The following is a 15,562-nucleotide window of genomic DNA, read 5'->3' as shown; positions in this document are numbered from 1 at the left end:
GTAGAGGATAAAAAAAATATAAAATTGAAATTAGAAATATTTTTAAAAATCAACTTTTTATATATTTTTTTTGGAGGGGTGAGGTGGGGTAAAAAAAAATTAAAGTTAATTTTTTTTAAAAAAACAAGCTTTAAATTATTGTTAGTTGGAAGAGAATTTTGGAAAAAAAAAATTTTTAAGTATTGAAGGGAAATCATTTTCTTTAAATTTAAAGAAAATTAGATAATTTGGAAAACATCTTTCAAAACATTTAATCTAACCAAACATGAGAAAATTGAAAAGGTCGTACCAAACACGACCGACCATATAGTAGTTGGAAGTTGAAGACCAATAAATAGAGTATAGAAACATAACACATGACACCCAAAAAAATACTCTCTCCGTCCACAATTGTTTAGCAAGTACTAAAAATAGATGTTTAAAATTAATTGTCAATTTCAATAATCAAGAAATAAATTAGTGATTTTTTTCAATTCTGCCCTTAATAATTGCTCCATTTTGTTCAATTGAAAAGTTAGGTAGATTTTTAATATTCTTAGTATAGTAGGGTTATATTAGTCAAATTACATTTTGTATTAAATTTTCCTTGAGGGAAGTACATAACTTTACCTTACCTTACCTGACAAACAATTGTGGACGGAAAGAGTAGCTACAAGTCTAGACGCTTAAAACTTTGTTATAAATGGAAATGATTAATGAATTTTTGGTGAGTTTTAGCTGTAAAACTTCCTCTTCTATCAACTCAATGTTAGCTTGTACATAGTACACAGTAGAAAAAGAAGGGTAGGTAAGAGGAGCAAAGGCATAATTTTAAGAGGCATATTTATGCACATATTTTCAATTATTTGAGATTTTTCATTAGCTATAAGAATTATGGAAAGTAATCTTATTATAACTTCAGTACTTAGAAAACATGATCGAATTTTGTTTTAGTTACTTTTTGGCACGAGGGAATTAGATAATTATCTTCAACAATATTAGTACCAGTAATATCTTTTTTAGTGGCTTTCTAATTAGACTACTTGCTTCACGATAAGTCTTAATGCTTCAAGATGTTTTTGATGATCTCACAAATGTAGGGATCGGGTCCTCTGCATAGTATGCTCCTCCAGGCCCTTGAGCTATACAACTGGAAAGCTGTCCGCATTAGAGGTTGATGAGGTCGTTAGTGTACCACACCAATCAGAAGGGACGAGGTTGTTTGGTCAATGTGTATCAACCCTTGATGTTTGATATATTCAACATGACAAACAACAAATTAATTCATTCATGCAAAGAGAGATATTCAAACTTCAAAAACAGCAAGGGACCTCATAGATTTTCCAATTGCTTCCTTCCTGAACCAGCTGTTACTTTAATTGCTTGTATTTGTGCTTATATTATTGGATTCGTTTCGCTTGTATTAGAAACGTTTCAAACTTGGGCGAATCATTGTAAGAACTTAGTTGAGGGCAACTTAGTGTCTTGCGTTAAAGTCTATATTAATCAGTTGGGTTGTGGGCAATGCAGGCATTGCTTAGGCTCGGTTAAGTAATCGCTATATTACTTAGTGTGAGATTAAAGGTTAATCTCGTATATGTTGTAAACTGGGTTTTACTTTGGCTTGTGAAGTTTAGTAAAAGCAGTTTGAAAAATCCAAACAGGCCGTGATTTTACTCCCTTGAGCAAGGAGATTTCCACGTAAAGTTGCGTGTGTTATTTTTACTTTCAGTATTTATTTTTTGTTAATCGTAATTATGCTAAAGGACATGGTCCTATCGTAACTAAAGGACACATACATTCCAACATTTCACAACCATTCAGTAACAAAGGCTATTCATTTCTATACAAAGACACCTTATGTATATACAACTTACCTTACATGGGGGTTTATCTTATGAGTAGATAGACATGGATTCATTGATGATAAACTACGAAAGATGGACTGCATTGTTGGCCTTGATTTTGGATTGTCAAGCAAACAGGAGCTTGCTAGTTTGATAATAAAAACCAATCCTGGTGCATGTAAGATAAAGCAAAAGCAACACCCTTGATGATATTCACCCGTTTAAGCCAATCCAATTTCTTGGACTCAACTTCATTGCTTAAAACACTAGACAAACTTCCCCTCTCCACATACTCGTAAACCAGAGCGAGTGTTGTGCTTTCGAACAATAGCCGTAGAGGTTCACAATGATCTGGTGCTTAATCCCAGTCAATGCCCTTACTTCGTTGATGAAGCTTTTGGGATGAGTATTTAAGATGTCCCTGTACAATGCCTTCCAATCTAACATGGATATCGAAAGCCAACCATCATCCCGTCTTTCAATGTCTCTAACTCTACTTCTTTTATCACATATAGAAGAAACAACAACAAATACACTGAGTAGAACAAGTGCTCCAATAACAGGAAGTACAATGATGAGGATGAGTTTACGTCCCTTCGACATTGAGTGCTTCTTCACCATAGAAGAAAGCCTTTCGCAGGGATGGAGTCCTGCTACATTACCGCAAAGACCTTTATTACCCTCCAATGAGGCATTGATTAAAGCTTTATTATTAGGGATTGGCCCTTCCAACTCATTGTATGACGATACAACATCCTGCAAACCAGTCAAACCTTCAAGTTCTTCAGGAATGCACCCAGATAGGCCATTGTGGGAAAGGTTTAAGCTTACCAATACCTTCAAATTGGCTAACTGAGGGGGAATATCTCCAACCAGAAGATTATAGCTCAAATCAAGTACATTTAGCTGAGTCAATACTTCCAATATCCTTTGGAATATTCTGGCCAAACTTGTTGTTACTCAGGTTCAACTGAAACAAGTGCACAAAATTTCCTATACACTTTGGGATTGATCCATTCAATCTGTTGTATGATAGATCGAGGGACTCTAACTTTGTCAGTGACCCAAGTTCCTTCGGTATATTTCCAGAGATATAGTTGTTCTGCACAGAAAGCTTAACTAGAGAGGTTAATCTTCCAAATTCCTTTGGAATCTGCCCAATCAAATGATTCGATGAAAGATCAAGTCCTAAAAGCCCTTTGACATTTCCAATCTCTGTTGGTATGCTACCACTAATATTATTTCTGGCTACACGCATATCAGTCAAATTTTTGCATTTCCCCCAGTTGCTGCTGAGTTCACTATGAAAATCATTGCCACTCAAATCAATGAACTGAAGCTTTGTATGGATGCCAAAAGCTTCAGACAGATTCCTAGTAAAACTATTATTATTGAAGCGCAGCCTTTTGAAACTCGAGCACTTGCTTAAGCTTCTTGGTAATTTCCCTGTCAGCTTGTTGCTAGCCACCGTGAACTTCTCAAGTTTCCCGCCTTGGCAAATATTCTCAGGCAAATGGCCTTAAAACTGATTTTCATCCATTTCCAGCACAACCAAGTTCTCCAAATATGCAAGTTCTTTTGGAATAGAACCAGAAAGTTTGTTGGCAGTGAGATATAGTGACTGCAAGTTTCTCAAGTTGCAAAAGGAAGCAGGAATAGGACCAGTAAGCTGATTATCAGATAAATCCAAATTAGTGAGGTTTTTCAAATTTCCCAATTCGCTGGGAATGGGACCAGAAAATTGATTAGAAAAAAAATGCACTACTTTGAGCTCAGTTAAGCCACCCAGAGTTACTGGAATTGGACCATAAAGATTATTACTCCACAAGGATAATTGCTCAAGAGATTTCATCTTCCCTATTTCTACAGGAATGGGACCAGAAAGTTGGTTAGAATAAAGATACATAATTTTGAGCTCAGTTAAGTTACCTAGAGTTATTGGAATTGAACTAGTAAGTTGACTGTTACATAAATCCAGAAAAATGAGGTTTTCCAGATTCCCCAACTCACTAGGAATGAGACCAGAAAGTAGGTTAGAATAAAGGTACAAAAATTCGAGATGAGTTAAGTCAGCTAGAGTAAATGGAACTGAACCAGTAAGTTGATTTTCTTGTAGCTCCAGATGATTGAGGTTTTTCAAATTCCCTAACTCTCTTGGAATGAGACCAGAAAGTTGGTTAGAATAAAGGAACAAATTTTTGAGCTGAGTTAAGTCACCTAAAGTAATTGGAATTGAACCACTAAGTTGATTATTGCATAGTTCCACATCATTGAGGTTTTTCAGATTCCCCAACTCAGTAGGAATGAGACCAGAAAGTTGGTCAGAATGAAGGTACAAAATTTTGAGCTCAACTAAGTCACCTAAAGTAATTGGAATTGAACCAGTAAGCTTATTACGCGACAGCTCCAAATCATTGAGGTTTTTAAGATTCCCCAATTCACTAGGAATGGGACCAAAAAGTTGGTTAGAATAAAGATGCAGAGTTTTGAGCTCAGTTAAGTTACCTATGTCAATAGGAATGAAACCAATAAAATGGTTTTCAAAGATGAAGAGAGTCTTAAGCTTTGATAGCCAGCCAATCTGAGGTGGGATTTTGCTTGAAAAGTGATTAGACGACAAGTCAAGATTGTCCTATTGCAGGGGGGATGATACCAGAGAGCTGGTTTACGCTAAGATCAACATATTCAAGAAACGAGAGAGATGAAAATGGAAAATCATGTAGTGTACCAATGACACCAGCATTACTAATATTCAACCTGTTTATCCGACCATTAAAGCATTTAACTCCATACCAACCCCGGCATGCATCACTACTTAGTGTCCATGAAGCCAATAAGGAATTATTTATGTTTGCTTTCCATTTNAAATGGAAAATCATGTAGTGTACCAATGACACCAGCATTACTAATATTCAACCTGTTTATCCGACCATTAAAGCATATAACTCCATACCAACCCCTGCATGCATCACTACTTAGTGTCCATGAAGCCAATAAGGAATTATTTATGTTTGCTTTCCATTTGAGAGAGCAAAAGTAACTGTGAAGAGAGTGAAAAACTGAAGCAAATAAAAAATTTTGGGAACCATCTTAAATGAAAGCTAAAAGATCACGAGTATTGTTTTATATATATATTGTAGTGAAGTCTTGCTGAGTCAATGTTAATTATTAGAACGACTTGGGAAGTCAATGCGTCACCGTTCGTGTAATTAAGTATATACCAATAAATTAAAAGGCTGTCTCTATTGTGACCTTAGCTTAAAGTTGTGCAATCACAAATACACATATTAGCTTTGAAACTAAAACAGTGATACACATTATATCACCTCTAAAACAAATACACACATACAGATTGTCTCAATTTAATTTTTTGTGATACACATATTAGCTTTGAAACTAAAACATTGATACACATTATATCACCTCTAAAACAGATACACACATACAGATTGTCTCAATTTAATTTTTTGTGATACACAAAATTTATTAGTTAGGAGATGAAAGCGCAAAACTTCAAGAACATAAGTGCCAATGACCCTGTTAATAGTTGCGTCATATTGCACAGAATTTGCATATTTTTTGTTTAAGAAATAACCATAGTTTAAATCGAATATGCATAATTATAATTCATAGCATAGTAGGTAGTAGGTCACTTGAATTTGTTTATCAGCTTGTAAAATACGGGTCTACCTAGAACCACTTGTAAGTCAACGAGTCACTGTTCATGTAAGTACATGCCAACGAATTAAAAGGGTATCTCAATTGTGGGCCTATGCCTTGAATATGGTTGAAATATATTTTGATATAAAAAGTCATTTGAGCTAATGGACATGCAATAGGAAGAAATTACACAACTTGCCCTACAAAAGAGTATCTTTATTTTTTACTAATACTCACAACTGGAGTGTTCACGTTTAGATAAAAATCGATTCAAATTGAAAAATTAAATTAAATCGATAAAATAAAATCAATTTTATTTGGGCTTGGTTTGGTGTTAGATTTTTGAAAATCGATAATATTTGATTTGATTATGAATTTATTCAGAAAAAGTCGAAGTCGAAGAAATAACTGAATCCGATCGAAAAATTCTATAGGTATGTTTTATTAATACATGCTTAATATATATTTTTATAAACAATTTAAAAAATCTTTATATGTTTTTATTAAATTTTCTTTATAATTTACTTATTGAAAAGCAAAAATGTCAAGATGAATACATTTATCTTATTAATTTTTCATTTAAATGATTGTCTATGACAATTATTTATGGGACTGAAAACATTACTTTCTCTTCCTTCTAAGCCAATATAGTGAATGTTAAAGCTTTAATCATAGTAAATTCAATGATCAAAAGCTCAAAATTTCAATCATTTTGAATGAATTGTCGTTCTCACTTTGTTCACATTTGAATGAATTATTTTTTTATAAACGAACCAAAACCGATAAATATGTATTATATGTTGTTCGATTTGGTCTTAATAATTTTAAAAACCGATTAAATTGATTTAATTTTTTATTCTAACCGATCCAAACCGACCTGCAAACACCCCTACTCCCATCTTATGCTTAGAGGACATAAGTTCTTTAACTCATGCAACAGGATGGTATGACATAAAAATATAAATTTTACGTGTTTGTTATTATGAAAATAAAATTTTTAACCCAACCAAAAAAATTATTTAAGAACCCAAGTGCCAACGACACTGTGAATAATTGTATTTTTTTCGCAGGCCACGTAGAGCGGAATGTTGAAATCATTGTTCTGATGGCGTGCTGAACTTGGGGTACCGCTCGGAAGTAAAAAGATAATGAGCAACATAAAATACGGTATATCCCAGAATTACAAATTTCCAGGTATTAGAGATATAAACTTGTAAACCAAACTATGATTATTATTGTTAGACACAAATCTGTGAACATTGAAAAAATATATGGTTTATTATTGTAAACACCAAATGTGACGAATTCTTCACCGATGAGATATATATGTTGAAATTCTTCAATTGGATAGGCCAGACAATAAGAAGACAGAAGAAATTATAAACGTCCCAACTCTATGCCTAGCAAACCTAACAGCTTTCGGCAGGGATTGCCATTAGTTCGCCCATACATAAGAGTGGCAATTGTACAAATTTAATTACTTTTGGACGGGTCAAAACAATAAACGAATCGAACCTTACTTCAACCCAACCCAATTTGTTTGGGCCAAAACAGATTAGATAACTGGACCAATAATGAATCATAACCAAACCCCGCACAACTTTCAGTAGATTTGATATCTTGTTATTTTACAAGGTTGAGTACCTACTTTCCTATGTTTCTATTAACTTGTCTATATTTTCTCTTTTAGATGTTCCTATTTACTTATCCATTTTAACAAATCAAGAAAGGACAAATTTTTTTTTCCTATTATACTCTCATTTAACTTCTTAAAAATTTCTAAGCTTTAATTCTTTCTTTTTGAAACCATATTTAATAAAGGCAAAATTGTAACTTCACTATACTAATTGCTGTTATGTGTGCCTTTTCTAAAATGAACTAAAAAGGAACAGAGTAAAAAAATTATTATTTTTAGAATTATAGCAATATATAAAGTATAAAATCAAAAATCTTTTAACAAGNAAGGCAAAATTGTAACTTCACTATACTAATTGCTGTTATGTGTGCCTTTTCTAAAATGAACTAAAAAGGAACAGAGTAATAAAATTATTATTTTTAGAATTATAGCAATATATAAAGTATAAAATCAAAAATCTTTTAACAAGATCTCTCAAAAATAAATTAGACTAACATAACAACCCAATTTTTAATGGGTTGAAATGGATTGAGCTAAACCAATACGCAGGTCATTAACCAACCCAAACCTAAATGGGTTGAGTCGTATTGGGCGGTTTGACTATAATTTTGCCACCAGAACAAAATTGAAGCATGAAACTTGAGCAATGGCAATAGGTCCATCACACTACGACAAAGTATTTCGTAACAAGTAAAAGACCAAATTTATATCTAGTTACCTTCCCCAACTTCCTCTCCAAACAAGTAAAACTCAGCCATTTAGCAAAAAGAGATTGTTCAATATGGTAACAAGCATATACGACCAAAAACCCATATGAGAGGACACATTCTGTAGGGAGAACACCTAAACGAGGTAATTTAACCGCTCTCCGGGGACACAAATTCCAGACACTTGAAGATAGATCAAAGAAGGTTATGTTCGATAAATTAAACATCTCACAGGAATCGATCAAATCTCCAAATTGATAATGTGCACACATCTCAATGAAAAAGAACCCAGATTGGTGCATAACAGAGGAGACATGGCAGTCAGCACATCATAAACACACAGCTTAAGCTCCTTCAGAAGGCACGTGCAGAGGATCCAATTAAACACATCAAGCAAACCATCAACACCAAAAACCAGGATCAGTTTGATAAGCAATCAGCCAACAGCAACAACAGATCTACAGATATCAGCTAGAACTTCACAAGTATAAGCATGAAATCATGCACTGTATAGGTGTGTGCTATGTACTTGAAGAACACTTTCAAGACCATAAAGCAAATAGAGACACTAGAACAAAGTATAAGTGATTGGGAAATTTAATATTATTTGTTCATTTTAAGATGAATAAAGAATTAAGTCTGCAAGATGTTTATGGTCAAACCACTACCCTTGGAACTCATTGAGATTAGATCTTATATCGAAATCTTTACTCGGCATAACAAATCTCGCCCTGGAATCAACTTCAACTGCTACACTTAGACATGTGGATTCCTTTCATCTTAAAATCACAGCTAACACCTTCTCAGGGCAGAATATGAAGTTGAGACAAAAACGAAATGACTGTCAGGCCAAAGGGCATTAACCTAGTGCAACTTCAGTAATTCATGAGTTTCTTACCCTTACCGATCATGAGAATCCAGAACATCTGTATAGAAAATGTAATTTGTCACCAGCAACAAAAATACAACAGCAAAGCTAAAACAGCACCAACAGCTGCTGCATCTGCTTGCATTCAACCAACAAACAGTAGTATGTCACCAGCAACAAATTATAAGCAGCCAAGTTAAAACAGCATCTACAGCTGCTGCATCTCCTTGCCATTCAGCGAAGAAACAGTAGTTTGTGAACGGCAACAAAATTACAACCAACAGCAAATATAACAGCATCAACAGCTGCTGCATCGTCTTGTGATTCAGCCACATTGACTTTTCACGGACCCAACTATAGAAGGCCAATAATTCCCATCATAAGTAAATTACAAACAACGTATACCATCACAATATACCATGCAAGTATATTTTGAATCAGAAAAGCAATAAGAAACAAAAAAAGGCAGAAAGAAAATCCACAGAAGCGTAATTAAAAACCAACAGTAGAAATCTTAATATCACAAAACCATTCCATAATACCAGAATGCAGAGGTAACATCAAAAGAAGTTCTGGTTAAGTACAACAAAAAGAAGTTAAACCTTATAAATAAGTCTGGCCAACCAGTTCTAGCAAGCAGAATACAGATGAAAGGATCATTCACTTAGGAATGTCCTGATACGCAGCATCAAGCAAAGCCAGATTACAACTGTGGCTCCTCCCTTGCTCCTCAATCCTGCAAAATAAAATAATGTTTTTTCATCAAGTTTATACTACAAAAAAAAAGTATATGACAGCCACAACTTACATCAGCATCAGAACGTGGCAAGGGGCTGCGAGAACCAGCACGTCTACCCCGCGGTGATATACTCTTTGGAGTTGGAGACCGGTCCTTGTGATTACGTCCATCTGGACTAGCATCCCTAGGAGGAGTTGTTCTTCGTGGAGAAGGGCTCCTTCGAGGACTGGGGCTACGGCGAGCAGGGGAGGCACTTCTACAAAAAATGAAAAGTTAGACAGCTTATAAAAATAGTTCTCCATGGGGGATGAGAGATGAGAAGCAGAATATTAACAAGAAAAGGTCTACCTTCCATGAGACCGACTTCGGCTGCGCCTGTCCTCATCATATTTACCTCTCCCACGACCTCTGTGGTAATCAGGGCTGCGGCTTCTGCTCCGATGACGGTTATCTCTGTCTCTTCCACGGTACTGATCACGCTCATACCTTCCCCTACTTCTACTTCTACTTCTACTTCGGCTTCTCCTTCTAGAATCCTTGTCCCTATGATCACGATGCCTAAGATAAACAAACAAAAAGGGGTGAAGATCAGATTGTGGATACAACTCTTCAACCTCTCTTAGCTAAAAAGCAAAATGGCAATCATTCAACTCAAGTACCACACAAAAGGGGAAGCAATATTATGTGCATACTTCCACCTTGATTTTGGAGAGGAATTAGTTATAGAAGAAGAATATAAACCCGTATCTATTCTAAACCAAAATATGCCCGTATCCATTCTAAACCAAAATATGCTTATCCACAAAAGCTCAAACATTTATGCCTTGATGGGATCACCACATTCCACACACACACACAAAAAGCTTTGGAGTTATAGCTTGTTCTGTACATAATCCCAAGACAGAAAACTGATATTAGTATCCAGTCGGGCAGTAGATGATGATGCTAGACATATAAAGGCGCCTCCATCACTGAAACATGTTCGTGAACCTACTCAGTTGTTTTGAGATGTTGGCAATCTAAATTGCTTTAACTAATTAATAACAAATGTTTTCATCCATTTACTAATGGCAGGAAACAAGTAAAATCACAACATTATTGTCATCATAAACATTAATGGCTCAAAGTAAGATAACAATGTTACTGATTTCCCTATTTCCCCCTCACTCAGTTTACTACATTGAGATGGTTGTTACACACTGCAGAGGAATTGAAAGCATGAAGACCATATAACATCAGTATCAACTCAATCAATCAATTCAATCAGAGGAAAAATCTTAGCCAAAAAAAGAAGATCAAGAAATCTGCAAATTTATACAAGGCAAGTTCAATTACAACAGCTGATGAAGAAAGAGAGTTTACTAAGTAAGTGTTTGGCCGTTAAAATTAAATATTATAACTTTATTTGAATTTTAAAAGATGGAGTCGTGTTTGACCATACTTTTTACAAAGAAAATTGAATTTGGATACACTTTCTCTAAATATGAATTAGAACCTGTTTGGATTGGCCTATTTTAAGTGCTTTTTCAAGCCAAAATAACTTTGAAGCACGTTTGGAGTGTTTGGATAATTAAAAAAAATGCTTATAAGCACTTGGTTTTAAGATAAAATGGTAAATAAGCCACTTATAAGTCAAAAGCTAATCCATACAGGCTCTAAATTAGTTATTTTACTCCTAATCTGATCATTAGTATAATACTGAATTCATGTATGCCATATTATGCTTTTTAATAAATTATGTGCTTCAAAGAAAAATAACATCTTGTATATGGATGGACCTACGCAAGATGCAAATAGTTCCTATATTGTCTCCTTTTTTCCAGTTTTCCAGCGCGAAAAATGAAAAACTACCGCGCCACTGTTAACTTTTATAAAATAAGAATGTGAAATTCTTATCATCTGGTACATGCAAATGATTACTTAGGGTGAGAATAGAAGCAAAGGGTGTTTTAAACCAATTAAGGCGAGTATAGAAACAAGCATTTTCTTGATCAGTTACTCCTATCTAGCCTGATTGAGAGGGCAACTTGAAGGGACATCTTTCTCCTAATCGTCGTAGATTTCTTTTTCTAGGCTCCAAAGTTCATTGTATGATAATTAATTTTTAACTTCTACAACTTGAATGAATAGAATTTGAGAATTGGTGACATGGGCAGTTGTGAAGTTGTGTGTGTGATAACATTAAAAAATCAATTTTATTACAAGATCATGTCTGGAATTCCCCATCTTCTTCTATGACCACGCAAAGCACAAGTAGATTGATTAGTGAACAAACATATTGTGTGCTTTAAGGAAGTGGTGCACTTCACTACGTTTCACTTGTAAAAATCCGTTGATGTAGAAAGCATGTCTGATCAAATATTCACATGAATTTCCCTATAGGAAGTATCCCCAGTGTTTCATGATTACAAAATCAACAAAGATAATGACCAAGATTACACTAAAACAAACAATTATATTCTAATGGAAATCTCAATGTCCATGATAACACTTTAAGTGGCATAATTAAATTAAGCTCTTACCTTGGTCTAGGACTACGGCTTCTTGACCTCCCTTTTGGCCTTTGTACAGGCTCCAAAATTCTACCTTTGTCACTGATCACAAAAACAATCCTAGTCTGTCAGACATGGTTTTACTCCCACAAACAAAAGGTTATTACAAATTAGTTTATAGGATAAAGATGCACCTAAAAATACATGTTAGATTATAGGATAAAGATGCACCTAAAAAATACACATATGAAAATCACAACTTTAAACAAGGAAATCTCCACAACTTAAGGAATACTTGCATCAAACAAGACTTACATTCTCTCAGCATTAGGGCCGTACTTCGCAAATCGAACCATGATTTCCCGACCATCTACAACTCTTCCTGTGACCAAATATCAGTGTGAACAACAGCAACATAGGCTACCATCCAAATATTAGTGTGATCACTTACCATCAAGCTTTTCCACTGCTTTTTGAGCCTCATCCTGATACTTGTAGCGCACAAATGCAAAACCCCTAGAATCTCCAGTCCTGAAGCACAAATAAGCATTGTACCAGTCTAAGACTAGAGATATGGCTACATCTTTGTCTATTTTCACATCAAGATAACACTAAGACATCATACATACATCTCGGTTCATATGTAATGTAAGATAATCAGAAGTAACACTTGAAAAGGAGAAATCATTTCCTTCCCACTCTATTTCTTTATATAATGGTAACGAATACCTGCATCCTTCTACCTAACAGTGCAGGTACCCGCTAAAGCTGCTCACCAAGGGGAAGGCAAGTAGGAAGAAATAACACAACTTAAAATAATAATTTGAATTATGTATTATATTACAACAACATAACAAGTATTATCCCAAAAGTAGAGTCTAGTAGGGGTAAGGAGGCTGTTTTCAAAAAGTATGCATTATATTAATGGTCATTAAATATTATATCAGGATAATATTTGAAAAGTCTGTTTGATAAAGAATATATCAAATGAATTTATATTTTCAAAAGTAGCAACACATACAAAACTCAGACTCGTCATAGTTATAAGTAAATTACATGGTGATTTTATTAGTTTCAAGATGTCGAACAATTTAGATCGTCCTGGAATAAAATGTGTCATATAGGCATCAAATAACGAAGTTGGTGGAGAAAAAATAACACAGCAATCAAATTAACATCACAAATACAATTATGCAAACAATAAGGGTACTGAAAAAGCCGAAGAGACTTCCACTTCGTAAACACGGCCAAATATACAGTAACAATACTATAAAAGTACTTATTAACGCTTCTGCCAAAAAAAACAAGTATGAAAGATACGAACCTTCGGTCTCTAGGGATAAAGACATCGACAACTTTTCCATACTTATCGAATAGAGGAAACAAGTCATCAGCAGTGGTACCTGTACAGGGAAACAGTAATTAACTATCAGATTCAACAACTTTGCTAGAAAAGAAGAAAAAATTGCTAAAAATAGGGAAAGAGAATGGATAATTACGAAAAGTAACGTTGAGAACGAGCAGAGAGTAGGTGTCTTTGATGTCCGGTGGGCCTGATCTACCGAAGTGAGACATCGCCGTTCGCCGGAGTGAAGACAGATAAGGTTGATGAATGGTTAGGGTTTGAGCTATATGGATGCTTGTAGAAGGAAGCCAATGTTGTATATTTGGTATTTTATACCAAATTGCCCTCGATATATTTGCAAAGGTTCAGTTTATGCCTACTATTTGGAGAAAATGATAACAATAGTCCCTTATGTTTTTGGATTGATTTAAATTGGTCTTTGAAATATGAACATGAGCAGTTTTAGTCCTTTAACTAGTGTACCAAAGCACCTTTGTAGTCTCTGCTATGTATATTGATTTATACACAAATAAAAAATTATTATTACTAAAATATAATGATAGAAGATATTTTTACCATATTGATTCTTGACACTTGAAATTACCATTTAATGAATTAGGTTTCTTAGAAAAAGGAAAAAGATGAATAGTGAAATTGAAATTGTGTCTCTTGATTATTGATTTGTAATTTAATGGCATTAATAATTTAATAATGCATAATTGTGCCTATTAACTTAGCTTTATTTCATATTTTTACCCACAAGTAGATACTTAAAATTATATAAATAAATATAAGTCTTATTGGCACAAAACATGCGTAGGACATAAATTGCTATGTAGAATATCACGTAGAACGTGTGTGTCTATTACTTTAAATTTATACAAAGTTAAGTCTCTATTTATGCACACCCAAAAATATTGAGAAAGGCAAATGAGATGAATTGTTTGCCTTTTAACAACTAACAACAAAAAATTGATAATTGCCAAATAATCTTTAAAATGAAATGACATAATCCATAAAAATATTCTTAACTTAGCTTCAATGGATAACTATGTCCTCTAACTTTGAGTGCACAATAAACAATTAAATTTGTATACAGTTGAACAAATAGACACACTTATCCTACATGACATAATACATGTAGGAGTCAGTAGGACGCCACGTATGACACAAAATCGTAATGTATGGTGTCATGTAGGACGAATGTGTCTATTTGTTCAATGTTATACAGTTTAAGTGTACTTGTGCACCAAAAATTAAAGATTATAGTTGTCAAAATCAAGTTAAGTGTCAAAATTAAGATCATAGTCCTCAATAGGTGTGTACATGACCGGGTTGGTTCGGATTTTCTAAATATCAAACCAAATCATTCGTGTAAAACTTTTAAATTATAAACCAAACCAAAATAATGAAATTTGGACTTTTTGGGTTGGTTCGAGTTTTTCAAATACCAAACCAAACCATTGTGTCAAATTCTAAATTTATAAATCGAACCAAACTAATAAACTTCAAATTTTTCCAGATTTTTAGATTTTCGGTACAAACATATAACTAACTTGTGCTCCAAATATATCTTTAGTCCAACTAAAATACAATTATCTAAGGTGTTTCTTAAAAATAATAACACAAAATATGAGATAAGTATTAATGACACGAAAGTATTCAATAAAAAATAATAATGAAAACATCGTACAAAATAAATATTGTAAAGTCATAACGAAAATAATCATAATTTAAAAGTACATTATGCTAAATTAAGTTTAATAAGTATTAGTTACATTACTTAATATTTAAGAAAAATTAAAATTAGATTATTATTTTAATTGTCTAAATTAATGTAAAACCAAAGAACAAATATTTAACATCATTGTCATTCTTAGTGTTGAATTGATTTTCTCTTTGCATTAGAACTAGTTTGATTTTGATTTAAGTTTTATTATAATCATCAACATCTATGAACTATAATCTTTATTGAATCATTCCGAATTCTAAGTTTTAAACTTGAAATAATATATTAAATAATAAAAACTATGAAATAGTATAAAAAATATTTTTAAATGATTTCAAAGTAAATATTTTTATTTATAAAATAAAAATTTTAAATTACATATATAATGCCGGTTTGATTTAATCTTGGGTTAATTTTTTTTAGTTAAAACCAAACCATCCTAAATATAGTTAAATCTTTTTTTTCAATACCAAACCAAATTAAATCAAATCATTAGTCGAGTTATTTTTTATTTGACTCAATTTGTAATTTGGTTCAATTTTTTAGGTTATCAAAATCAA

At 33.4% G+C, this 15,562-nt stretch overlaps 2 protein-coding genes across 6 annotated transcripts; both read right to left on the bottom strand.

Annotated features, from left to right (window-relative positions):
* Nucleotides 1-1,760: 1,760 nt before the first annotated feature.
* Nucleotides 1,761-9,011, bottom strand: LOC114076924 (probable leucine-rich repeat receptor-like protein kinase At1g35710). Its single transcript, XM_027916620.1, has 6 exons — nt 8,869-9,011; nt 8,734-8,805; nt 4,480-4,583; nt 3,417-4,331; nt 2,826-3,317; nt 1,761-2,785 (listed from the first exon to the last, which is right to left on the bottom strand). The coding sequence occupies exons 1-6, from the start codon at nt 9,009-9,011 to the stop codon at nt 2,085-2,087; spliced, it is 2,427 nt and encodes an 808-aa protein (XP_027772421.1). The 3' UTR covers nt 1,761-2,084.
* Nucleotides 7,851-13,586, bottom strand: LOC107017986 (serine/arginine-rich splicing factor SC35-like). Of its 5 annotated transcripts, XR_001456581.2 has the most exons (10): nt 13,428-13,586; nt 13,253-13,331; nt 12,380-12,459; nt 12,244-12,310; nt 11,959-12,030; nt 9,785-9,994; nt 9,506-9,692; nt 9,300-9,433; nt 8,734-9,051; nt 8,021-8,628 (listed from the first exon to the last, which is right to left on the bottom strand). XR_001456581.2 is itself a non-coding variant. In XM_015218305.2 (8 exons), exons 1-8 carry the CDS (start codon nt 13,501-13,503, stop codon nt 9,428-9,430), a joined length of 777 nt encoding a protein of 258 aa, XP_015073791.1. In that variant the 5' UTR covers nt 13,504-13,586; the 3' UTR covers nt 9,190-9,427. The 5 variants fall into 5 exon arrangements, 2 of the variants coding, with proteins under 2 accessions (XP_015073791.1, XP_015073792.1); XR_001456580.2 differs by having other exon boundaries at nt 7,851-9,051; XR_003577887.1 differs by having other exon boundaries at nt 7,851-9,051; nt 9,506-9,689.
* Between the last annotated feature and the right edge of the window lie 1,976 nt (nt 13,587-15,562).

This window comes from Solanum pennellii, chromosome 4 (assembly GCF_001406875.1).
Source record: "Solanum pennellii chromosome 4, SPENNV200".
Taxonomy (NCBI): domain Eukaryota; kingdom Viridiplantae; phylum Streptophyta; class Magnoliopsida; order Solanales; family Solanaceae; genus Solanum; species Solanum pennellii.
The sequence above is the reverse complement of the archived record's forward strand: the minus strand, read 5'-3'. Positions and strand labels throughout refer to the sequence as shown.

Coding starts and splice junctions, on each gene's coding strand:
- LOC114076924 (XM_027916620.1), bottom strand. CDS start 9,011: ATGCAGCAGCTGTTGATGCTGTTATATTTGCTGTTGGTTGTAATTTTG. Junction 8,806..8,868: donor CTGCTTATAATTTGTTGCTG/GTGACATACTAC, acceptor GTGCTGTTTTAG/CTTTGCTGTTGTATTTTTGT. Junction 4,584..8,733: donor GTTCTGGATTCTCATGATCG/GTAAGGGTAAGA, acceptor TCGGATAAACAG/GTTGAATATTAGTAATGCTG.
- LOC107017986 (XM_015218305.2), bottom strand. CDS start 13,503: ATGTCTCACTTCGGTAGATCAGGCCCACCGGACATCAAAGACACCTAC. Junction 12,460..13,252: donor TTTATCCCTAGAGACCGAAG/GTTCGTATCTTT, acceptor TTTGTGCTTCAG/GACTGGAGATTCTAGGGGTT. Junction 12,311..12,379: donor AGCAGTGGAAAAGCTTGATG/GTAAGTGATCAC, acceptor ATTTGGTCACAG/GAAGAGTTGTAGATGGTCGG.